At 42.8% G+C, this 27,262-nt stretch overlaps 1 protein-coding gene across 1 annotated transcript in view; it reads right to left on the minus strand.

The window, feature by feature from the left end:
• Positions 1-20,007: 20,007 nt before the first annotated feature.
• TCERG1L (transcription elongation regulator 1 like) overlaps positions 20,008-27,262 on the minus strand; it is a 249,767-nt gene continuing 242,512 nt past the window's right edge. The window contains exons 12-13 of the mRNA XM_015429033.1: positions 24,616-24,734; positions 20,008-20,164 (exon numbers count right to left, since the gene is read on the minus strand). Of these exons, the coding sequence (XP_015284519.1) occupies positions 20,008-20,164; positions 24,616-24,734 (276 nt within the window). The remainder of the gene's footprint in view (positions 20,165-24,615; positions 24,735-27,262) is intronic.

The following is a 27,262-nucleotide window of genomic DNA, read 5'->3' on the forward strand; positions in this document are numbered from 1 at the left end:
AGACTGGAAATTTGTGCTTAGTTCTCTCTGTGTGAAAGATCCACTTTTTGTGCCTCCCCCGCCATAGAAAGTGACCCAGTTAACACTTTTTACACATATTGTTCCAGGTAGGGATTGATAGATTCCAGATATGGCTATGGGTTGATTTTTCATGCCCCACCTCAATTTTGTCAGATTTTGCAGGAAGAAGATTCCCTGTTCATCATCAGTCTCACAAGGTATGACTGTTTTGGCACTTGAAAAGGTATGGGGGGCAGACAAGATCCTCTGTTCCTGCTATGACACAGACCTGATCAGGATCAGGCCCTCGAGACATTTTTAAATATCTGAATTTGTCTACTAGTTTGTCTACCAGTTTGGTGTAGTGGTTAAGTGGCGGACTCTAATCTGGGTGAACCGGGTTTGATTCCCCACTCCTCTACTTGCACACTACGGCTTGCCCAGCCGTAGTTCTGATAAGAGCTGTTCTTGAAAAAAGAGCAGTTTCTGTCAGAGCTCTCTCAGCCCCACCTACCTCACAGGGTGTCTATTGTGGGGAGGGGAAGGAGCTTGTAAACTGCTCTGAGACACCTTTGGGTAGTGAAGGGTAGGATATAAATCCAGTCTCCTCCTCCTCTTCTTCTACTAAATGGTTTCATAGCCATGGATAGGACCTGTGCCCACCATAATGTCTAGTCTAGCCCTTATTCTGAGTAAGACCACTGACACATACAGCCTAATCTGACTGACTATTGCTTCCTGGAGCCTCAAGCAGAAGTTTTATTTGATACAAGTAATATATGTGATCTGGCTAGGACAATTTCAAATTTCTTATCACTGCTGTTTCACCTCCCAAATACCATATTTTCCTGCGTATAAGACTACTTTTTAACCCAGGGAAATCTTCTCAGAAGTGGGGGGTCGTCTTATACGCCGGAAAATACGGTACCTATTTCTATTTAGACTTTGCCTTGTGTGAACTGATTTTTGATTTTCTGTTCTATCCCACACCATTTTCTGTTTGCTTGTACCAAATTTCCTCCATAAAAATGTACATATTTTAAATGCAATTTTGTGCATCAATGGATCAACTTTACAGAATATGCATATTTACATATAAATGACACACGTTGTACATATAAAGCCTATATAAACTGCATACAGAAAACTGTACAGTATATGTACCCATCACAAATTTGCAAAATCACCTGTGAAAAACAGAACTGAAATGGTTGACAAAATTAGAAAAACATATATCCAAAGAAATGGAACGGGAAAACTAGTTTATACATAGACCTGGTGCTGGACAATGGTCCTTCCTGCAATTATCACCATTGACCTCTGTGCCTGAGCTTTGCCAGTATAATGCCTGCAAGGTGCGTTTCTCAAATGAATAGGGGCAAACTTCATCTACAAACCAGCATCTTAGGGGGAAGAAGATATTTACCTGTTCCCACCTATGCTAATGTTCCTTGCCTGGGGCAATTAGTTGTCTTCTGTAGTTAATCCTGTGCAGTATGTGGAATGGAGATGGATGGTTCATCTTCAGACATCTCTACTCCTGTAGAGGTGAAAACCTCCATTTTTAAAAGTTTGTTTATAACCTATTCTCATTTTGCTGCATAAAGGGGGAAAACATCCAAGCACAAATCCCAGCCTTTGTCTTGTCTGGTAATTCATTGCCTCTTCAAATCCTACTTAGAATGGCTATCTTTATCTTCTTTTTGCAGGAATTGCTGTCCAATTATTACTGGCTTGTTATCATTACTCACTCGCTTAACATTGCCCATTGCTTGTGCTTTCTTTTTCTGTATGGCTTGCTTAGGGCATAAATGACAACTGTACCATTAGATCAGCTAAAGGCTACAAGCTACCATGCCGTCTGACACTGATTCAGAGTCATGGAAGCCAATAGATGATGCCCCCTCTTACTCTCCGAACAGATGCCACTAATAAAAATGACCTCTCTGAGCAGCATAGGCAAGCCTTCCAATGCATGTTCGCGAGCAGGAAAAAAGAGAACGTTTTTCCCCTGACAGAACTGCTGGAAGTGAAATGTGCTGGGAATGGAAGAGACTATAGAGAGTGGCTGATAGAAGCAAAGGAAAAGGGAGACCCCAGAGGGAAAATATATTGCAGAGTGACTCACACAGCACTAATAATTCTGCCAGTGCTTTGTTAACAAACATATAATAGTTCAAAGAGTATCATACTGAAAAATAAACCGTATCAGTTAAATCAAAGTCAATAGTTCTTGTCAGAAACTAATCATGTAATACAAAATATATGAAATATCTGACTGAAGTGTTCAAGAAACAAACCATATCAATTCAATGAAAGCTAATACTTCTTGTCTAACATTTTCCAGTGGGATAGTACTGTCCCAGTATCAGATAAAAGGATACTGTTGGTTCACAATTTGTAAAGTTAAAGTCAATAATCTCTTCTCAAAGATGTTTAGAGAAAGTCAGTTTACTCACTGATATAAGCCAAATCCTACATATCTGTTATTTGCTTTGCTTCCAAAAACTAAACATCCAAATCCTTGCTGCAATGAATGTATTTGTTACCAGGTTGTTCAATTTGTAATGTTTTCTTTATATACTTTATAATAAGAAGAGAACCACAATTGGAATTTAAATGAACGGCATGATGTGAATGTATCACAATACAGCTTTCCAATAATTCTAAACAGGTTTACGATACCACTATGAGTAGATACCATGTTAGTAATTTAAAACTGAAAATATTTTCTGCAGCCTTATTTTATTTATTTTTATTTATTAATTCAGCTTGATATACCGCCCTAACCCCCGTAGGGGTCTCTGGGTGGTTTACAGAGGGGGTGCTAATCACTTGTTAACCCTAACTAGGGGCACACACTGTTTCTGGGGAAGGGGCAGCCTACCGGCACCCAGGTGGAGGCAGATGTCTTCCTGATCTGGCTGGCTTCATTTTTCCTGGCGGTGAATGGGCTGTTGTTCCTGGTGCCTCGGCGATTCAGCGCGCTGCTAGCGTCCTCCCAGGGCCCGACTCCGTCCTTCAGGCTCCATTGCGCTCCTGGGTGACGTCACCGCTCGCCTCCTGCTGCACGGCAGCCTGCTCGTTGTTACCGCTGCTTGGCCACCAGGGGTCGCTCCTTCCGGGCCTGCTGCTTGCCGGTTGCCGCCGCGCTCCTTTCTTGCCTCCACCGCTGGAATTCAGCCATCGCCATCGCCATTAGCTCCGAACAGCCATAGTGGCTGCTCGAGTGATGTTAATGCAGGCGTTTTACTGCCTGCGCCACCGCTCCCTTTCATCCCTCCCAACACACAATATGAAATCTGCTGATCTCTTTTATAGATATTTTTAATGACAACTACTCTGTAACTTAAGTAATTTAAATTATAGCTTTTTAATACTTTATTTTGTGTTTCAAGGAACCAGAATAGGAATGAATGACCAACTCTTAAGAGTTCAGGAACTCTCTCAGTGTCAAGACTTATTGACTTCACCTTTAGCATACTGGTCTGTTTGCCCCCCCCCCCCAGTCAGAATACGAGACAAACGACAGTTTGGAAGCAAACAAGGGCCACTTTATTAACTATTTAACTTAACATTGCAGCAAGGGACCAACTAAGCGAGCATGGAACAGGCAAGGCAGGTGTCACTCCCCTGACCAACCTCCTTGCCCTTTTCTCAAGTGGGTCACCCAGCTCTGGTCTTGAGCCAACGGACTGGCTCGCGAGCAGCAGCCCAGCATACCTGGTTGCCACCTAGGAGCGCCTACCCCTGAAGCCTTCCAACTTGCAGAGAGGGGCCTTACCCTAAGAGGTTCCCAGAGGTGATCACTGTTCCCCACCCTAGACCTCAAAATTTGAAGGCAGTTCCTGTTGACCCCCTGTTCCCTAATGGGGAAAATGCCATAAGGTACTCACCAGTTCCAGTTTCTTGCCCGCACACACCTGCCAAGTGACCAACCTACTTAGCTGCTGACCACCACAACCAACTCTTCAATCCACTGTTCTCAGTGCAAGGTAGACAAAAAACACTGGGGTGGCAAAGCAGCCCCCAGCTATCAGCGGCATTGCCACGAGGCCGGGAGCCCGAATGCTAGATGTTCTGAGATGGTCAATGCTATGCTCCATTCATAAACAAAACCACTGCCATGCATGATGGCCATAACGTATTCCTAATGCTGAGCCCTTTGAGTATGCTAAGTGTAACAAGAGATATAGATGTAAAGATAATAGTACTGGAGCAGATGTGAAGGTCATATCAGTAGAGGTGAGTGTTGTGTGCATATCCTACTATGTAATTTCTGCAGTTTAGTATGTCATGGGAATACTTCTTTTTTGTTTCAGCTTTGGCTCAGATTTCTGCAGTCCTAATCCTTTTACACTGCTCATTGGACATCCCCTCCTGCTGATTCTATTGAGTCTTCTCCTTTTGATTGCATTGACTTACATTGTGTAACCCACCTTGAGTGTCAGTGAGAAAGGCAAGCTAAAAATTATGTAAATATCTTTTTGTTTTGTTTCTTAAAAGGGGGGAAATTTGGCAATTTCATAAATGTCCCCCAAATTAAAGATTCTGCTTTTGGGAAGTAGGAAGCAAGTCTCAAAATGGTAGAATTCAGAGTAGCCTTGGTCAGTACCAAACCTCACTTTGGATAATATAAGGCGTATCACCTGCATTGTGAACTAGGCTGATATTGAGGTTTTCAAACAGAGGCTAGATGGCCCTCTGACAGCAATGCTGATTCTGTGAACTTTGGCAGATCATGAGAGGGAGGGCAGGAAGGGTTGCATCAGTGCTTACACGCCCAGAGAAATGCTAATCACCACTTTGGGGTCAGGAAGCAATTTTTCTCCTGGCCAGTTTACCCAGGGATCCTGGAGGTTTTTTGTCATCTTCTGGGTGTGGAACAGGGGTCACTGGGTGTGTGGGGGAGAGGTACTTGTGAAGTCCCTGCATTGTGCAGGGGATTGGACCAGATTACCTGGAGATCCCTTCTAACTCTATGATTCTATGAATAAATACATATTTCATCTTTTTACAATGTAATCTAACAAATTCAGTGCACTGCTAGAGTTGCTACATATTTTATAGTGAATACCCTTGAAGGTGTTGAAGAGGTTCCCTTCATAAATTATAATTACAGGTACTCTAGTAGCAGACTACAGAGCTTTTGGGAATCAACATTTATCTAGATACTAGTCTGATACCCATGCTTTGCTATGGTATTTAAGTTCCATAAATCTAGTTATAATACTGATGATGTGAAATTTGAAATGTGACATTTGTTGTAGGAATTCTAATGGAAAAGATTGTAGTGTAAGAAATGAAGTGAGACATACGTACTTTCCCCCCCTCTACTGAAGGACCTCTCTCTAGACCACATTGGAGGTTCTCCCCTAAGGTGCTAGGATCACCCTTGATGAGCTCACTCTGGAGTAGACCACATAGAACTGTCCATCTAAGAAGCAGTCGTCTGTTAAGTCAACTCCTGCTACCTTCCACAAAAGTGATGGCCTCCCTACTTGTATTCCTGGATTGTTTTGCTCATATGGAGTCTGTGTTGTTCTGAGCACCTCAGGGTGATCTTGCTGGTACTTGGCCTGTGCAGCTCAGTGCACTGCAGGAGTACTATGTGTAAATGTCTTTGCCACATTCCTGAGTTGCCTGCTCCTTGTAGCATTGATGTATCTGGCTCAACGTTTGCCAGGAGCTTTCTCGGGGGCAGTAAGAGGTGAGATGTGTGAGGGGGAGTTGGTGTGAGGGAGCGTTGTTGTGGTGGACATTTCTTCAGGTTCATGAGGGAGGCACGCATTGAAATGACTCCTAGAAATGTCATTTACTTTCTCCCAATAAACATTCATACCCTGGCCCTGCTCCTACACCTGACAGACACTGGTGTTGGGGGAGATTGTATTTTTCTTTTTCTTTTTTCTTTTTAGGTTTTTTTTTTTAAAGTTTTAATACTACATCAAAAATACTAAAACCAAGCAGAGTATAAATACCAAACAGTAAACACTTTGCTTTAAAAAATTTTTTAAAGGGGAGATTGTATTTAAAGGCACTGGGGAGGCTGGGCCAGCAGCATTGCTAAGGTAATCCTTCTGGGGTGGCGTCTTTGACGGATTAAAGTACCCTGGTCGTGCTCCTACACCTGACAGGCAGCTGCCTGTCAGGTGTAGGAGCACGACCAGGGTACTTTAATCCGTCAAAGACGCCACCCCAGAAGGATTACCTTAGCAATGCTGCTGGCCCAGCCTCCCCAGTGCCTTTAAATACAATCTCCCCTTTAAAAAATTTTTTAAAGGGGAGATTGTATTTAAAGGCACTGGGGAGGCTGGGCCAGCAGCATTGCTAAGGTAATCCTTCTGGGGTGGCGTCTTTGACGGATTAAAGTACCCTGGTCCTGCTCCCACACCTGACAGACACCAGCCTGTCTGTTGTTGGGGGGATTGTATTTAAAGGCATCAGTGAGGCTGGGGCAGCAGCAGTGCTAAGGCAATCCTGCTGAGCAAACCTCCCTGATGGCTATAAGCATCCCACCTCCTCTCCTACACCTGACAGGCAGCTGCCTGTCCAGTGTAGGAGTGGGAGTGGGGAAGAGTATTAAAAGCCACTGTGGAGGTGGGGCTGCACCTGACAGACAACCACCTGTTAGGTGTAGGAGGTGGGGGGAGTGTGTTGGAAGCCATCAGAGAGGCTGGGCCAGCAGCTTTGTTACACCTCAGAGGTGGTTGTTGACCACTCCTGATTTCCTCAACTGTCATTAGCTCTCTGCAGTCCCCTGTAACTGTTTTTTTTAACCTCAGAACACTGAGCTCTTCAGCTCACCAATAAGAGAGTGGGGTTTGTGTGCAGGGAGGCAGATGCCTGGAAGCCACATAGGAATCGATGGAGGGAGCACATTTTACCCCTTTTGACCCACTTAGGGGTCAAATTTCTAAAAAGAAAAATCCCTTCTTAGCAAGCACCTACACCACGGTAGGAGTGCTCTCCCCGAATTTGGTGTCTTTAGGTCCAGCAGTTTGCCCTGGGCATTGATTTTATGGTGAAGGGACTTTCTTTTATATATATAGACTAGGAATAAGGCTCATTGTGGAAATAAATACAACAAGCTCTAAGAAGAAGCTCTGGGAGAGTGCCCCGGCCTTGGGCACTCAGCGTCAATTTGCAGTGGCAACCTCAGCAGGGTATAATGACAAAGAGTCCACCATTTTCTCCTGGGAAACTGATCTCTGGCATCTGAAGAGAAGTTGTAATTCTGCATGATCTCCATCCCTCCCCTGGAGATGGGCAACAATGGTTCCCCATGGGGGAATGGATAGCTTGGAGGGTGGAGTCTATGGCATCGCACCTGTCTGAGGTCCCACTCCTCCTCAAACCTCACCCTTTCTAGGCTCCACCCCTCAAATCTCCAGGAATTCCCCAACTGGAGCTGACACCCCATCTGCCTCCCAGTCAACCATCAACCTACCATTATCTACCCCCGGCTTCAGCTTTCCATCTCCTCCTACTCCGTTTGAGTATTCTCCAGCCCCCACTGGGAGATTGGAAACACTGGTTCCCCATGAGGGATGGCTGGCTTGGAGGGTGGAGTCCATGGCATTGCACCTGTCTGAGGTCCTACTCCTCCTCAAACCTCACCCTCTCCAGGCTCCACCCCTCAAATATCCAGGAATCTTCCAACCTGGAGTTGGCAACCATATCAACCTACCATATTCTGCCCTCTGGCTTCAGCTTTCCATCTCCCCCCCCCTCCTAGAGAGCAGTTGTAATTCTGAGTGATCTCCAGCCCCCACCGGGAGATTGGAAACACTGGTTCCCCATGAGGGATGGCTGGCTTGGAGGGTGGAGTCCATGGCATTGCACCTGTCTGAGGTCCCACCCCTCCTCAAACCTCACCCTCTCCAGGCTCCATCTCTCAAATCTCCAGGAATTTCCCACCTGGAGTTGGCAACCCTATCAGGACTGGTCCCAATGAGTTTTTTCCCAAAAGCCAAAATAGGTGTGGAAAGGGCCTTTTACTGACAGCACCTGGTTGCCTAGCAACAGGCACTGAGGAGAAAGTACAGTTGGCAGTTCTGATTAGGGAAATACCTTGAGATTTGGGGGGTGGATCCCATAGAGGGCAGCATGGGGGCGGGGATAGAAGAGCAGGGGATAATACCATAGGGTCCACCCTCCAAAGCAGCCATTTTTTCTAGGGGAACTGATCTCTGTCATCTGTCAATTGTAACAGCAGGAGATCTCCAGGTCCCACCTGGAGACTGGCAACCCTAGGAGAAAGTCAGCCACACAGCAGGGGGTTGAAGAGAACAATGTGATGTTCGCTGGCCCATCTCATTAGCCAGCCAGCTTTGGTTGAGCCAAAAAGGAGAGAGAGATGGTTTAAATGTATTCTGACAGGAAAGTGGCCAAGATGGCAGTGGGCAGAAAAGGAGGAGGTTACGCTGAAAGTCTTTTTTTTTTTTACTGACAGAAGTTGGTTGCCTACCAAGAGCCACTGAAGGGACAGTTAGTCACAGTTAGGCCCACACAGGAGCCAAGAGAAGTGTCTTCCTCAGGAGAGAGTCCAGCTTTCCAGGAGCCGCAGCTTGTTTCCTCCAACCCAGACCCTCCCTGGCGCTGCCACTGCTGCTGAAGGAAGGCGGGGGAGCCGTTGAAAGGCACTGGGCAGCCTTCTCTGTGGTGCGACCCACTGAGCTATCACCCTGACAAAGCGCCAGCCTTGCAGCCGAGGGAGAGGGGCCGCAAGGGGCAGCGAAGGTGAGTGCGTCCCCTGTTTGCTGCTGCTCACTAGGTCTGCCTCCTTCTCCCCTGTAGAGGGGTTGCCTTGGCAGAGCATCCAACCCCTTCACCGGCTCCCTCCAGACTGAGAGCAAAATGCTGGCTGCCAGCTCTGTGGGCAGGGCCGAGGCAATGCAGCCTGGGGATTGGGAGTCTGCAAGACGGGCAGCTGAGTGGGCCAAAGGCTGTGGGACCGTGTCCAGGAGTCACACCCAAACTCTTTTATATATAAGGAGAGATGTGGCTCATATGGTAACCTGATCTTTAGCAGCCATAGATAGAAACTCTAGCATTCTGCCCTATCAGCCTTTGGAATCGGTTTGTAGGAGTCTAGCTACACTACATGGTTACACAGTAATCCTAAACAGAGTAATACTTGTCTAAGACCATTGACTTCAACTTAGAACAGTGTTAAAGAACTTAGAACATGGTGACTCTGTTTAGGATGGCACTGTGATTGATTCAAGATCTGGTAGGATCTTTCTTTGTATTATAAGGTGAACTTCTGCTAAGCTAGATTGATATATAGATTGGCATATTGTAATGTGAATTGTGTGGATATATGTGGCATTTGTTAAAACCCTTGATCTTAACATGATCTACTAGGGAGTGTTTTGCCACTTAAATAACAGAACCATCTTTAGATATATTCCATGTTATGCCTTTGCTTATTTATAAAAAACAACTGGTGTCCTGGGGTTGAACAAGACGTGATAGGGGATGCTCATAATTAATATCTTCCATTTGGGGGGTAAACGTCAGTAGGGATGCTGCAGATTTCATCATGAACATGTTTGACAGTTGAACTTGTCATATTTGAACATGTTGATCAGATGAGAGTCAATTACCGGATTTGTCTGGTTCATACTGAACAGCCACAAAAGTCTGCTAACTGGTTTGCATTGAGTTTTCACAAAACTGTCCATCCACAAATATGCTGATATTGACAACTCAAACTCATTGGCAGCCTTTAGTGTCATGGTGGGTGGATTCTAACCCACCTCACAATTGCTGTGTTTGGAAAAGGCTGAAACACAACAAAGAGATGGGAGTAAGCAGTGAAGTGGCTAAATTTGCGGATTATACAAAGTTGTCCAGGGTGGTGAAAACCAGTGAGGATTGTGAGGCACTCCAAGGGGATCTGTCAAGGATGGGCGAGTGGGCGTCAACATGGCAAATGGGGTTCAATGTGGCCAAGTGCAAGGTGATGCACATTGGAGCCAAAAATCCTAAATATAAATACACATTGATGGGGTCTGAACTGGCAGAGACTGAGCAAGAGAGAGATCTTGGAGTTGTAGTGGATAACTCACTGAAAATGTCGAGACAGTGTGTGACTGCAATAAAGAAGGCCAATGCTATGCTGGGGATTATTAGGAAGGGTATTGAAAACAGATCAGCCAATATAATAATGCCCCTATATAAATCAATGGTGAGACCTCATTTGGAATACTGTGTGCAGTTCTGGGCACCACACCTTAAAAAGAATATTATAGCTTTGGAAAAAGTGCAGAAAAGGGCAACTCGAATGATAAAAGGGTTGGAACACTTTCCCTATGAGGAAAGGTTAAAGCGCTTAGGGCTCTTTAGCTTGGAGAAAAGACGACTGAGGGGTGACATGATCGAGGTTTATAAGATTATGCATGGGAAAGAGCAGGTAAAGAAAGAGGTACTTTTCTCCCTTTCTCACAATACAAGAACTCGTGGGCACTCCATGAAACTGCAGAGCGGTCGGGTTAGAACGGAAAAAAGGAAGTACTTCTTCACCCAAAGAGTGATTAACACATGGAATTCACTGCCACAGGAAGTGGTGGGTGCTACAAGCATGGACGGCTTCAAAAGGGAATTAGATAAGCATATGGAGCAGAGGTCCATCAGTGGCTATTAGCCACAAGGTATAGCTAGGGGCTCTGGGGCAAGTGATGCTCTGTCTTCTTGGTGCTTGGGGGGGGGGTCAACAGTGGGAGGGCTTCTAATGTCCTGGCCCCATTGGTGGACCTCCTGATGGCACCTGGTATTTCTGGCCACTGTGTGACACAGAGTGTTGGACTGGATGGGCCTTTGGCCTGATCCAACATTGGCGTCTCTTATGTTCTTATGTTCTTAAAGTTAGAGATCAGAGATGAGGTCTTCAAACAATAACTGAAAATCGGAGTTTGTTCTTGTCCTTTTAACAATTGCATAGCATCATTTTTTCAACAGCTACCTTTCTGTCTCTTAGACAACTAACACTTCAGTACTCAACTTGGGAAAACAAATGTTCACAACCCACCAACTCATGCTGATGGTGAACAACCATTAAACATATTGATATTGGACAGGGATATGAAGATGTGTCCTGTGTGAAACATCCTAATGCAACTGCACGAGAAGTCACACATTTTCTCTGTAGAGCAATAAATTCATATGGAAGTGCCTACCTATGTTAAATAGGGGTGCCTATTGAACATAGTTGTGATAATGCAGTCACATTTCACTGACTAATATGCTTATTTTGCCATTCAGTAAGTTAGATCCAGCACTAAACATAGGGCATCTGAAAACCAAATTTAGACAAAAAACAATCACCTTATGAGCCAAAACAAACCCCTTTAGATGTCGCTTGACATAACAAAGGACAGAACAATGAACACTGATATCGACAATGTTATGTTCTACCAAAAAACACACCAAAAAGAATTCCCCCATACACTCAACACCTTGTTTCATTGGAAAGGTGATCTGCAATGCAGAATATCTCTTAGAATTTATTTAACAGATGCAGAGAGAGTGCAGCTTTGTGCAATGTCTTAGAAAGTCACTAAGTTTGTTGGTTTCTCATGGGGCTGTCCTGGCAGGAAGATGAGAAAATCTCAGTTAGAGCGATTGCTTCAGACTCAGAAATCTCCATTCTTACTCATGTCTGATGAAGGAACAGTGACACATTGCTTTAACCAAGATCTTTTTTAGGGTATAAGCTCTTGAAAACTTGTACCCTATAATTTTTTGCTGGTTTCTAAGGTGCTACTGGACTTGGCTCTAACTAACCCTTTGGCTCCTTGCCTCTTTTCAGTATATAGGATGACCCTTGGGGGCGGGGGTTGTAAAAAGCATCATGTATAAGCACAGGATAAAACATCATTTAATCTTTGCATCCTTGGATTCTGCACTTACATGATGGGGCACTAATGTATGAGTTTGCTGTTGTATTCAGGGAACTCCTAGACATTTACCACTGGCATAAGGATGGTACTGCTTTAGCTAACATGGCTAACATTAATGACCAGGGAAGACTGTGAATTTAAGTCCCTGCTGCAGTATATCGAGTGGTGACAAGAAAGCAGGAAGATGGCCACCACCACCACCACAGGTGGAGGGAGCCCTAATTCAAGGGACCAGGAACCAATTTCCAAAATGATGAAACATAAGGATGGCTAATTGATGAAGATAACTGCTGATCTTGAGCCAACCAAAAGCTGCCACAGGACAATCCAGTGATAGATGCATAGATTCAAAACCTCAGGGGACTTATAGGATCCTAGAGCATCCCATTTTTCCTGACTTTCTGGATCTCATCAGCCCTTCTTTAGGCAACTAATTGTGAAGGTATGGTTTGGAGGCAATCTGTGATCCTGGTTGAAGCAATGTGTCACTCTTCCTAACATGCTCTATGGAAGCTTGTGACCTTTGCAGGATATATTAAAACAAATTTAGTGGTCATTCTCACACTAGATTTAAACAATAGGCAGTGCAATCCTAAGCAGTTACACCCAACTATGTCCATTGCTTAGGGCAGCATTAATGTTGTAGTATTAGAAGCCAAATATCTGCAAAGTGAGACGAGAACACTGAGATGCATGAACTTCAAGTCTACCAATGCAGATTTTGTCATTGATGTGCCTCCTCTGTTGGTCTAACCCAGACTTCAGTGCAATCATAACAGTATATGTAAAGATGTTACTTATATGGTACAGATTGCCCTTTTAACATCTATGACTTTTAAGAGCATACCCATTATGTTCTTAACGTAGCATGAGATGCATAACTGATACTGATTTTTAAAAATATAAAATACCTGGTTGGTTGCTTGGTTTACTAGTGTAGGGGGATTTTTTTAAAAAACAGCAGTTTCTACCCTGGCAATTTTCTATTGCACATCATAAAATTCCTAGAGGAAAAAGCCAAGGCAAAGGTTGTGCTAATGGTGCAACTCTGGAGTAGCCCCTGAGACACATTTCTTTAACCTATGGGCTCTTATTAGAATCTTGAGTCCTTCTGTTTTCATTTTTAATGAAATCAGTACTTTTCTCCCCCTCATGGGTAAGGAGATAACCTAATTTGTTGGCAACATCTGACAGTTAGAAATTGGAAAGCAAATGAAACAATCCCCAGTGTCTATGGTTTTATTCTCATTGTTTCTAAGGAAATGCACTGGGTGTTAAGAGTGGCTTGAGGTTTTTCAGTATACTGCATTGCCCCCACTTGGCTGGAAAAATCATGGATAGAACTCTGCAAGCACACAAGTGATCCACAAGACTCATATGGCTTTGTGCAGTACAATGTGCCCACAAACCATGACTTTGCACACTCCATACTTCTAGGGACACTCTTGAGTTTTCCACTTCTGTGGATCTGACTCAAAGTTCCCCATTGCAATTTTGTTTCTGCCTTGTGAGAATCCAACCCATGCATTTTATTTTTGTGTCCTTGTGATTCCTTGTGCCAAATTACTCCTGCAAAATCCAAACATTTTCAGCATTATTTCTGTGCATTGATTATATAGCAATAAAAATGATGTAAACAAACCCTGGGCACCATCAATGAACGTAGGGGAATGAAAGCTTACAACAACGACACAAAAAGATACAGAAAAGGATTCTACGTCCCTATTATTTCTTGGGATGCTATTGAATTTCTCAGATCTATTGATTCAGCTCAAAAATCCCCATTTCGATTTTGCTTTTCCCTCATGTTAACTGACCTACAAGTCTTTTATTTGGAAGCTGTGTTCCATTTCCACACTCTGAATTGTTCTCAGAAAAGGTACACAGTTTTCAGCATTATATGTGCCTAAATACTTCAGCATTCAAACTAAACAAATGAATCACAAACATTAGCAATGAAAATGGTTAGACTAGAATCATTCACAGTGACAATTTAGAGAAACAAGGTGTGACAAAGGGGTTAGTTTGCCATCCCTACATATTTGTACAATTGTGTATAGGAAGAGTGAGCCAAATGCAGCCCAATCACTTAAATCTTTCCAATTTATTTCACTAACTTTGGCTTGTGTGTCTGAAATACACAAGCCTTTATTCAGTATACATGTTTAACCTGTCATTACCAGAGCTCTGCTACACACATCAATGCAAGAAAAAACAGCAATGCAGGATTCCATATGTACATCATAAGCAGGAAGGAATCTTTCAGGGTAGGGCAAGGAACCTGTCACAACTTCTGTTGCTAGGAATTCCACTCAGATCTGATGCTGACCCAACTCAGAAGAATTCTCCTAGGCTTGGAGATTACACCCAGAACTTTTAAGAAAAGTAGAATTCCTGTTATTATTGATGGGGAGCCCTGACCCACTAAGAATCAAAGGGGCCCAAAGACTTATTGAGTAATTAAAATTGATTGGCAGTCTATGGAGAGGCACATTTGGTTATGATATATATTTGTCTGCTGCCCACCCACCCTCCCTTCAAGCATCATGGGATTAGCTGGTTTCTGTTGTGTGGCAAGCAGGAAATGTTGGGGTCTCCTCTAGCTGCTCTGAGACACCTTTGGGTAGTGAAGGGCAGGGTATAAATCCAATCTCTTCTCTGCTTCTTCTTATGTTCCCAGCATTAATGCCAGGGAGCAGTTTGTCCCGACCCATTGGAAGTCAAAGGAGGCATGAAGCCTCATTGGGTACTAAAATGGATTGGTAGCCAATTGGGAGTCAGGACTGGTCAGTATATATTTTGACCACGCCTCCTCGGAATGGGGTTTTGGTGCTGGCTTCTTCCCACCCACCCTCCCTTCAGGCATCATGGGATTAGCTGGTTTCTGTTGTGTGGCAAGCAGGAAATGTTGGGGTCTCCTCTAACTGGCCTCAGAGGGTGCCTTTTATCTCCTGTTTCATGTTGTCAGGGGGAGGGTCAAATAGACCTGGTCATGGACTGTACAGGCCATAACTGGTTTAGAAGGGTTTGGGCAGGCTGATCACAATAGGTAGAGATGATCAGCAAACATCCAAGCAGTGGTGGGATGTCTGGAAAAGATCATCACTGGCTGTCTGGCAAGGTATGGCTGGGAAGGAGTGGCCCTTGGTGCTGTGCAGTGCAGTGCATCATGTAAGGGGGATTGGGCTAGGCACCTCTTGGCACATGGTGCGCAGGCAATGATAAACAAAGCTGGCAGAAGAAGCTGGCTGAATTAGGAGTCAGGATGGGTCTTCCAGAAAAGACAGCCATGGGCAAGCTGTCTTAGCACAGCCCTCCCATATTTAAAAGGCACAGATCGATTTAATCATTTAAATAAACTAGTTAAACTAGTTGAATGGGTGCCTGTGGTAAATGTCTACCTGCTCCAAAAGTCCAAGGAACAGAAAAAGTGCAGGACTAGAATGGACTGAAAACTTATGTATGGGCAAACTACAGAATCCTGTATATAGCACGACTGATTATGAATACATGCAGTCATCATCATTTGATCAGTGTGTTATAGCTGAAAACATTTCATACATGCACAGTGTAGTCTTAAGTAGGTGTGCTCAGAATCCTACTGAAATCTACTGAATATACTAGGTTGCCAGGTCCCTCCGAATGCCCAGCAGGGGACTTTGGATGCTGTTCGGGGGGGGCGGCACAAAGGGATGACATCACACATAAGTGACATCATCATGTTGGGGACCAGCACCTGTGCCCCAAGCTGTGAATTTTCAGCTTGGATTACCCTGCTTCTCCACCGAGGCATTTAAAGTATCCCTTTAAATGCTTTGGGGGAGAAAGGGGGAGCCATGCACATCTGCACTCCAAGCATCGGGACCCCCACTTCTTCTCAAAGCAATTAAATGCTTTTGAGAAGAAGTGGGGGGTGGCATGCACCCTTCCCCACTGCAAGATTTAAAGGGTCCTCCAGCTGACCAGTAGGCCACATTCTCCCCGCTGATCAGCTGAAGGGCCCTTTAAATCTTGCAGGAGGGGAAGGAGAGGGGTGGCTATTGGCAGTCAGGCTTGGGGGCAGGGCTTGTGGTGGGGCTTCCCCCTGCAGGCCAGCTGGCCAGTGGCAGATTGGAGCCCCCAAAACTGGGGAAACCCGTGCTGGGACCTAGTGGATGAAACCCTAGAATGGAGCTTACTCACAGTAATCCTTGCAACAGCCCTGTCAGACAGTTGGTTTGGCATAGTAATCAAAGTGTTTGACTATGATCAGGGAACCCCAAGTGCAAAACCCCACTCAGTCGTGAATCTTATTGAGTGACTTCCGCCTGCTTTCTCTTTCTTTCCCAGCCTAACCAGTATTGCTGTGAGCACAAAACCGAGGGAGGAAACTACTGATGCTTCTTGGAGGAAAGGTGGAATAAAATGTCGTTGATAGAGGAATATTCACACCATCACATAGAAGATGTCGGCTAAGTCTAAGAGGGTGGCTGGCCTAAGAGTTCACAGATGAGCTGAAAAACTGAAGCTGAGAATTTCTGCTTCTTGTTTTGCTCCCTCTTAGTGACTATTGGGGGGGACGACTGGTGAAACCTCACTGGTTTCACCACACTTTTATTTCTCTAAATGTAGATGGGAGGCCAGTAAAGTATAAGTTTTCTGTTTGTGTGTTTTCTTTAATCAGCCTCCTCCATCACACTCAGGAAGAAATAGATTTTCCTTTCTCTTTTATTAATGATATCAGTGCTTACTCACAGTTCTGCTGCAGCACCACCAAGAAGTTAGAGTTCCCGTAAATTCTTGTGCCTACCAGCAATTACCATAGCCAGCAATCTATAGATGAAATGCAATCAAGGGCTGGCGGGAACATGCCTAGGATTCTCTTTGTGCAAAAAGAGTCTTATGTCTATTTTTTTTTACTCTTGTAAATACATGAAAAATGCATTGTATTTTTTTGATGTCCGACCTCTGGCTGCTTACATAACATTTCCCCACCATTATTAAATCAATACCGTCTTCTTTGGGGAGGAAAATAACAATTTATAGGAAGTAAATTTTAATCAAAACAAAACACAAACATTAACACAAAAAACCTCCTGCCTTTACAGTGAGATCCTCCTCGGATGTTTGCTATTTTTACTACTAATGCTCTTTAAAGATAAATATATTCTTTCTTCTTATTCGGCACTCTGAGCCAAGAAAACTGCACTGTTGTTGTCCAAGTGAAAAGCTTAATTCTTCAAAGGAAATGAGGAAGAAACAACTACAAAAGCGTCAGTGGGTAAAACTAGATCTAAGGAATGGCAACAGAATGTCTTCAGTTCCCAGGCAAAGTCTGCTTTTTTCACAAGATGCTGCTGAGCTCATTAAGTACACTCCTCCACAATACTTACCTGCCTCTTTCTTTTGATCTGAGTACAATTAGAACTGTAAGACTTGATAGCGATATCACCTTATTTGCCCTTTGTATTCATTTGTATTCATATTTGCTCTTTGTATTTAGAAGCCCATGTGCTTGAATTCAAGGAAGATTGATCCCAGACAGTCAAAAAGCTTCAGAGTAGCCAATTGAAATGGAAGAATGAGGATCAGGTCCACACTTTTGATTGTTTGTGATGGCTTGGGAAATACTAATTTATATGACGAGCTGCTGCATAAAATGTTAACTGCCTTGGATCCACCTTGTGAAGGAAGGCAACATACCAGAATTTTAAGAAACAGGAAAATGGTTATACAGTGAATCTGTCACTTCATCTAGGGCAGTGGCTGACCAAATCCAGACACAGTATTTATTTCTTTTATTTAGAAAAAAACAACATTATGCTGCCTCTCCAATTACCAGACTGAGGCGGCTTACAAAATAAAAAACAATAAAAACAAAATATCAAAAAGATATTAATTTAAACCAAACATTTAAAAAACCTCCAGTCCAGCATAAAATCATAGATCATAAAAACAGACCACAGGGAGCTTAAAACATCAGTTTCCAGTCTAAAATTTATGTAAAAAAATCCGCCCCCTTACTAAAAAGCCTGGCATCTAAACAAATGCAATGTAGGCACCAAGGGAGCCTCAAGGGGCAGGGCATACCACAGGCAAGGTGACATCACTATCTCTGGTTGCCACGCACCTTACCTCTGAAGGCAGGGGCACAGAGAGCAGGTCTTGAGAGGAAGATCATAACTGGTGGGCTGGACAATATGGGGAGAGGTGGTCCTTCAAGTACCCTGGCCCCAGAGAGCAGGGCTTTAAAGGTAAGACCCAGCACTTTGAATTGTGCTGGAAACAAATGGGCATCCAGTGCATGATCACATATATAATTATATTCTCCATCCCTGTGGTCTTTAAGAACAGCTGCTGAAACATAAAAGGTAAAGGTTCCCTTGCTCGAAAGGCAGTCGAATCCGACTCTGGGGTTGCAGTGCTCATCTCCATTTCAAAGCCGAAGAGCCAACGCTGTCCGAAGACATTTCTGTGGTCATGTGGCCGGCATGACTAAATACCAAGGCACACAGAATGCTGTTACTTTCCCACTGTAGTGGTACCTATTTATCAACTTGCAATTTCTTGCTTTCGAACTGCTAGGTTGGCAGGAGCTGGAACTAGAGGCGGGAGCTCACTCCATCATGCGGCACACTTGGGTCTTGAACTGCTGAACCTCGAACTGACCTTCCACAGTCTGCAGTTCAGCAACTTAACCACTTGAGCCACCACAGCTCCGCTGAAACTTAACCTGCAGGCTAAACAGCAGTAGCAGAAGGGATTCTATGTTGTCCAGATAAGTGGAGAACGCTAGGCTTATATTTATGTACTGGAAAAATTTATATGCTGCCTGTCCTGAGACTTGCTCAAGTATCTAGGATCCACATAAGGCCTGGTTGGTCTGGAGTCATCAAGCTGCCTTCTCAATTACAAAAGTTTTCCTGCCTGAAAATCAAGACTAATTTTACTTATACCAGCGCAATGACATCACTTCCGAACAAGATCCAGCCAAGAAGACTGGAGCCCCTCGCCAGTAGCTGGTAAGGACCTGGCAACCCTAGAGTCCTGTCAATGATGTAGAAAGTCAAAAGAGATCCCAGGCTGCATCCCCCAGATACCAGGTCTTAAGACATCATTCCCATTGACTCTTTTTTCAGAGATGGTTTCATTTTTTTACAAACCAAAATGACAAATAGTCTTAAAATATTTATTAATTAAAAAAAAGTTAAAATATTTGTTTATACAAAGATGAGACAAATCTCATGCAAACTCTTTGCATACAATAAAAATAACTCAAATATTAGTAGGATGGGTTTACAAAATAACTTCTTTATAGTAGCTTTTAATAGAGAAGTGCCGCTCTTTTCAGTGTGCTTGGAGCACCATCCAGAATAATTTACTTACAAACTCATTTCTTTCTTTTTTTAATTAAGATTTATACATTGTTCTACGGGAAAGGTGCCAAGATATTCACACTCTTCACTATGGTTTACAATTAATACCCTATTACTACTACTACTCAGAAAACTAGACTTAGACCTATGAACACTGAGTAATGATATCCTCAATTCACTGGACCTCTGAACCGTTCATGTTTAATGTACAAAGCTGAAAAAACATTGCAGTGGTGCACTCCTAAGCATGGTGACCTGGAAATAAGATCCACTGGGTTCACTGGATATACTTCCAAGTAAGTGTGCACAGGACTGCAGCCTCAGTGAACTGTTTTACATGGTTAAAAATAATGTCCTGCGAATGTTATGGATGGCAGCTGTTGCTGCTTAATTACAAATCACATTGGATTTAGAATTTGTGTATATTACAGGTAATTTGCATAATTAAAACAATTAAGGGACTGACATATCATGGTAATTAGAAATGCATCAAACTTGAATGTTGTAAAAAAGAGAGCTTCAATATGAAACATTAAGTCTCTGAGAATGAAATATCCTACAGATTCCTGCAGTGCAGCCTTAAACTTAACATGCGTTCATTGAACCTTCTTGAGGTTATCTGCCTTTTCTTAAAATTGCTGGGATACGAACTCAAAAGAGATGACACATAACGCATGCCCTTCATTTTTGTCCACCGTAGAAACCTCAGTATTTGATTTGCATTCTTATTGCAAATTTCTCTTTTTTTATCTCATTTTCCGTAGCCGTATTCTGTTTTCTTTGTCTCTCTTTTTAAGAATAAGTATGAACTGATTGAAAAAATGCTCTTGGTCTTTCTTCTTCTGAACGAGACGAAACCGTTGATCTCTGCCATATTTCTCTGCAAACTCCTTAAATGTTGTCCTTGGGAAAGAAGGGATAACCATAAGCTATGATGTCACAGGGCTTTATGCTCATAAATACATTTTCATATACTTCTACCTTCATATATACTTTCTACCTCTTTGTACTGAAAAGGTTGTGACTGTGTCACAGTGCCACCAGCAATGATGGCAGCAGAACAAGAAAGTCAAAGTTCTCAGTACTCATTGATCTACTTGACATTTTATTCTGAGTCATTACTTCCATTCCACAGAACACATATACCTGTATTGATTCTGGGAAGCTTGATTAATAATTAGTTCACTGAGGATCATCCAGTGTAATTACATGGGACTCTCAAAAAAATTAGATCATAAATTGTTCTTTAGCTTAAGCTTTCCACCAGCACTTACTTTTGGCTGGTTTTCTTCCTTCCCCTAATATTGTGAAGATTTGAGGACAGAGACTTTTGTCAGACTAACAGTCTGCAGGGGACTGCACAGTCACTATAGTGACAAATCTTGTGACTCCTAATTGAGTGTGTGGGGCGGGAAGGGCATCTTTGCCATGGGTTGAAAAAGGAGAAAGTTGCAGCCATAACTTAGCACAGATAAATACATAACTAACAGAATGTCAGAACTCTGAGCAATAGTCTGTGTATAGCACAGATAATTAGGATTATCAAATGCTAAGTTCATGATCCATTTAAAACCCCAGAAATGTTTCCTCCCCAGGAACCTACTTGTGGGACACAATGTATATTTTATGTCAAAGAACCAAGAATTCCTGAGCTCCTCACAGACCTACATTCATGCATAAGCCATGTAGGCTACAGTTAAGGGTATCAAATTATGAGCATTTCAAATTAAAAAATCCCCACTAAGAATCACAAAGAAGAAAAGGAGGAGGAGGAGGAAGAGGAGGAGGTTCAATTTATACCCTGCCCTTCACTCAGAGTCTCAGAGCGGCTTACAAACTCCTTTCCCTTCCCCTCCGCACAACAGACACCCTGTGAAGTAGGTGGGGCTGAGAGAGCTCTGACAGAAACTGCTCTTTCAAGAACAGCTCTGAGAGAACTATGACTTGCCCAAGGTCACCCAGCAGCTGCAAGTGGAGGAGTGGGGAATCAAACCCAGTTCTCCCAATTAGAGTCTGTGCACTTAACCACTACACCAAACTTTTGTTAATGCTATGGGGCACCTTGAACTTGACAAAACTTAGGCCATGAACATGTTTTAAACTGGCTATAGCTCCTCATAGTTATTATGGAATGGACCAAAAGTACAGGGCTATTTGGTATAGAGCCAGTTTGGTGTACTGGTTAGGAGTGTGGACTCTAATCTGTGAGAACTGGGTTTGATTCCCCACGCCTCCACTTGCAGCAGCTGGTGTGACCTTGGGTCAGTTACAAGTTCATTCAGAGCTGTTCTCTCACGAGCAGTTCTTGAGAGAGCTCTCTCAGTCCCACCTACCTCACAGGGTGTCTGTTGTGGGGAGGGGAAGGGAAAGGAGATTGTTAAGATGCTCAGATGCCTTCAGGAAGGGAAGGGCGGGGTATAAATCCAATATCTTATTATTATTATCATTTGAATAGTTGCTTGAAGGCAATGGGTGCCAGAACCTTTAAGGAGGCAGTAACAGGAACGGAAAGCCCTGAACACAAGCAATGACCCTGGACTTTTTTCTGCTTTCTTCCCACTCTCAGTCCTTGATCCATGTACTATATTTTATGACACAAGATTTGCGTTCCCCCAAAATTCTTCATTAGGCCCCATATTACAACATTAAAAAAGAGGGGAAAGCTGATTTTAAGTATATTTTTGAGATCCTGATATAAAGTCCTCCTCATGACTGCACATGGTAGACAGGGAAGCCCTATCCCACAGAGCCAGCAAGGTGTTCAAATAATTGCTACCATCACCCACTTTCTATTCTACAGACCAGGGGTCATTTTGTAGAAAAAGAGGTGCAGGAGCTCATTAGCATAACTTATGCCACACCCCCAGACATCACTGGAAGTGTGTCAGAAGGCAACACCCACCGCTCAGGCTCTGCTGGACAGTTTTGGATTGCTAGCTATTGCATGTGGAGGGGAATGTGCAGATCTGCCCTCACAGAGGAAGGAGAGCTTGTACCTGAATAAAACTTGGTCTTAAAGGTGCCACTGGACTGTTTTGGATTGCTAGCTATTGCGTGTGGGGGGGAATGTGCAGATCTACCCTCACAGAGGAGGGAGAGCTTGTACCTGAAGGCAGGCCGGGGTGTGTGTGTGTGTCTCTGCATCTTACCTGGCTGCTTCTTGCTCCTCGTTGCCTGACTGAGGGCTGCTGGGAACAGGGGGTGGGGCTTGTTGCATGTGCCCGCCCCCTGGGTTCCTTACTGCCAGAGCTCCGCTCCTGTGCGCTCCTGCAGGAAAGGACCCCTTGCTAAGACAATGTGGACTGGGGAAGACCACAGACTGGACTGTGGGGGAGGAAGGCCATTACCATTTCTCTGACTAGTGGATAGAGATGGTTTCTGCCCCCTGTTTCATCTCAGCCACTGATGGGGTCATTGTGAAGATGTATGAGAGGGTCTTTCTGCCCAACTTCTGCCTCACAGTCTTTGCTGACGGGGAGCTGAAGCATCCAGCCCAATGTCCCCCCACATAATTGCTCAGTTGGGTTGGGGCAATTATCACTAGTCAGAGAGATGGAGAGAAGTTTTCACTCTGAGCTGAGTGGGATGGAGCATCATTTTGCCTTCCTGTCATTCCAGATAAGCAATGGTTTGCCTCCATTTGGAAGAAAGGTGCTTGGAAAAATAAGCTGAAAATTGCCAGTTTACTGCCCAGCCAACTTTTTCCTGTTTCTTATTACTACCACCCTGGTCTGATGCAGGCTAGGGTGCATGTGGGGCTTTCTGTCCACATTTTATAGCAGCATTTGTTCTCTATGATGCATGAAATCACTTTGGAATCCAGCTTTTCTTCACTGTGTTCTCACTGCAGTTTCAGAAGCAGGCCAAGGAATGTTTAACAAAGAGAATATTACTTCTTTTTTTTTGCTAAAAAGCATAGCGGAACTAGGCAAACTCAGCATGGATGAAATCCTGGTCTCTCATGTTGGCAATGGATGCTGCAAGAGTTTCAAGTGAGGATTTCTTTTTGTAAAAAAAGGAACACAAATTGGCTTCTGCCATTCTTGTTCAGCTATCACATTATTCTAGAGTATTTTCCATTTGGTTTATAATTATACCGTCAACAGAAGCTGAAAATGCATTAGTTTACGCCCAGGCAGGCAGAACTGCATGATTATTGTAAATAATCAAACTTTTGTATCTTTACTTATCTCCATCAGATAAACTACATTAAAATTAAGAACAGACCACTTAATCTTGATGATTTACAAGTTAGAAAAGATAGAATTCACATTTTCTAAACTTTGTAATTCTCATTTGGCACATGGTAAAAAGCTAAGGAACTAAGCTAAGAACAGCAAGCAAGCAACAATTCAAACATGGATTTTTACAGTGCAGGGAAAGTGCTAATAATATATTCTTGAGTCAATGTAATTTGGGTTTTGTCAAAAGATCGACAACAAAAATACTTTAGTGATTTTACATTATAAAGACTCATATCCTAGTTACTGGACTTAAGCATGCTGGGAGTGCTAATCACATCTGCAACTGGCTTCCTACTTAATAGCAAAATAAACTAGTAAGATGGATTTTTTAATGGCCAGAGTATTAAATACAGTGAAGTAACAGAGATGGATAAGGTCGATGACATTATGATATGGCTACAAATTAGGTCTTGATTTTATAAAACTGTCTTGGATATTTAAGGAGCAAACCTAAATATGTCTACTCAGAATTCTACTCAGCTCTATTCAGTAGGGCTTACTTGCAAGAAAGGGCTCTTGGGATAGTGTTGACAGTGAACTAAAATATGAATATTTTGTGACTATGACCATCAAGCAGTATGCTCAATATAAATATGTGAATATTTAATGTACAGAACTGATTCTGGCCACAAAATTTAGTCCTTTCTGCATCATTAAGGTATAGAATAGGATGATATATGACATACAAGTATGATTATGAGTTACACAGGCTATGGAGTGTGTATTTTGCTTAGGGCTGTTTTATGCCGTGATTCCTTGGCAATTTAAATACTAGGTTTTTTTCTGGCAAGGATAATTTTGAAAAAAGAGGGAATCATTTTTTTTTTTAAATGACACTTCCAACATCAGGACTTTGTAACCTCATTCTGCTTTATGGGTAGACTGGGTCTTAGTTTTACAACACAGGAGCACAGCTGACATGCAGACTCCATTCATTATTATGCTCTTTGCACAAGTCTACCCACAACAGCAAGATGTGATGTATTGCACATAAAGCTGTAAATTGTGAACATCCACATTTGATACAGTGTGGGTTTCTAGGTCACCAGAACACAAGCTAAAGCTAGCCAGCGTTTTCATTTAGAAGACTTTCAAGAACAATCTGCATACCTGGGTGATAATTTTGATTCCTCCAGCAGTTTTTTAAATTCCTCTTTGGCTAGTAGTAATTTATTTTTCTTTTCCTTGTATTCTTCTCTTATTCTGGTCTTGACAAACTGCTCAAAGATCTTCAAATAAATCATACAATATCATCAAACTAGTGATATATTCAAAGAGTAGCATTCAGTTAACTTTAAATTTGCTTCTAGAACAGAAGACAAACATCTGAGAGACACACAGAGTTGTTTGGTTTAAAATAAGTGGCATTCATGTCACCACCTCTTTATGTGTGAATGTGTGCTTGTTTCTGAGTGGTATAATCTTAATGATGGACACACTTCTACCCATTTGGAAAATCTATGTTCAAATCACCACTCTGCCACAGAAGCTTGCCCAGTGACCTTGGAGCAGTCACACCCACTCAGCCTAACTTATGTCAGAGGTCTGTTGTAATAGTAAAATGGAGGAGAGGAGAACAGTGTAAGCTGCCTTGGGTCCCCACTGGGAAGAAATAAGCAAACATCCATGGGGAAAAAAAACACACATGAGAAATCCAGAACTCATTAGAATTCTAAACAGACTCGGAAATGGTGAGGCTGTTAAATCAAGCCCCTCCCCATGCATCCTAGTCAGTGTCATTTCTTCTCAGTTGAAAACAAATAAATATACATGTAACGTTCTTAAACAAAACGAGCTCTAAGGGACATCACAAATCAATACAGCTGTATGGAGATTTTAAATCTCAAAAATCTCAAAAGAAAAATACTGTTTGGTTCATTTGTAAACACAGTGATCCTTCTTCAAATGGCATCTTCCCATTGTTTTTGTAGTTTTTGGATCCGAAGGCAATGGGATTTTTTTTTTTTAAAAAAAGGCAACACCACATATCAAGAACTCAAGTGGAGCCAGCAAATATTCTCTGCTGCTGACTCCAGCTAGGCTGGAGGAGGAGGAAGGAAGGAGGGAGGGAGCTAATAGATTAGGTTCATCTACTTTCCAAGTCGAATAACAGATCCTCCCACTGAGGGCCATGTCCTACTAAATGGAGCATGGGGCAGATACAACACACGGATATTATTCTTGATTCTGGGGTCACATTTTCATTTAATAGGGTTCTGTCCTGGAAGGAAAAAGACATGGCCCATTCAAAAACTGAAGTATGCTGTGGAGTAATGTGGCATCACAGGAGCAACTGTTCCCACTACCCTCCTTAAAAAGGGGCCCTAACATCCATGTTATCACTATTCTCGACTAAAGATCCATTCAGAAATGTTCCTCCCCCCAAGTTTTAGTGTACTTTTCTGAATATTCCCCTGCAGACTTAAAAATTATTCTATGGGAACATTAGTTTGCTTCGTCTGAGTCCCCCCCCCTTCAATAAAATAGGTGTAAACTAAAAAACACATTCTGCATACATGCAGAATCTCATTTTAGCTTATGAATCTATTTGGAACTTCTCAGGGAAATAATGTTATTTGTAATATATACCTGAGCATTATGAGGTCAGCAAATTGGTATTACAAACAAGGTAAATGTTGGAACTGTCATTATGTGAGAACAGCTTAACAGGAAATTATCATGGCACTATTATGCAATTTTTAATCTGTGCTTCTCTTTCATGTGCATTGACATTTTAATATGCTTTTTAAAGCTCAGGAGACTTAAAGATGCAATTTGGGGGTAAGACAGGGAAAGGAAGGTCAGTGGTTGAGTGTATGTTTTATATGGTTATGGTTCTGAGTTTAGTTCATTCCCCAGCATTTCCCGTTAAAAAGATCAGACATAGCCTGGTTGGGTGGTGGTGGGGGGGACTCTGCAGAAAGCCCTTGAAGAGCAACTACCAAACAGAGTTGATGGGTGGAATGACCATTGGTCTGAGGCAGTACAGAGCAGTTTCATATTTTCACAAAGGAATCACAAAGGATTCCTGGAGTGTGTACATGGCACAACTGTGCACTTCTTGATTCAATTGTAATTTGACAGATAATAACTGGATATAAAACCACATTACTTTCACAAAATAACTTTAACATTATGGGCCTTCGTGCTCATAGGTTTGGATCCAACTAAATTTTCTATTGGTGGGAAAGAACAAAAAAAGAAAGAAAAGAAAGAAGGCTAGGCCAGGGATCATGGGACCTGTATGGACAAAATCCATGTTGGATGGGGACTGTAGAAAGGAGGAGAATTGGATGAAACTGAGTAAAATAATTGACTGGATCCATTATTCTTTTAATTTTTTGTAATTGTTTCTTTATCTGTGATGACCCTTTTGCCTCATCTGATGCATGAGATGATGTGAAATACCATTAAAAAAAGATAAACAATGCATAAATTTCAATCTACAACCCAATTTTGGCTTCCTTAGTGCTAAAATATCTTTGAATGGGGATGGTAAACACCTTGGATGGGGATGGTATCAGAGTTATGTTCAGTACAGCAAGTAACTTAATGTTGGAGCTAATTAAATGTTCCATAGCAAGGGGGTGAGCTGTTGGGTTTGAGTCATGGTCTGAAGAGTAACCAGGAAGCTTCCTGGGTCTGGCTTATTGCCCCACCAAGACTGATGACTTGCCTCATTCATGCAGCTGGCATAACAAACTGAATATATATATACACACCCATGTTCCCTCTAAGGTGTGGAGTTTTGTGAGCA

The sequence above is a fragment of the Gekko japonicus genome, unplaced genomic scaffold (genome assembly GCF_001447785.1).
Source record: "Gekko japonicus isolate JY-2015 unplaced genomic scaffold, Gekko_japonicus_V1.1 scaffold1545, whole genome shotgun sequence".
NCBI classification, from domain to species: Eukaryota; Metazoa; Chordata; class Lepidosauria; order Squamata; family Gekkonidae; genus Gekko; species Gekko japonicus.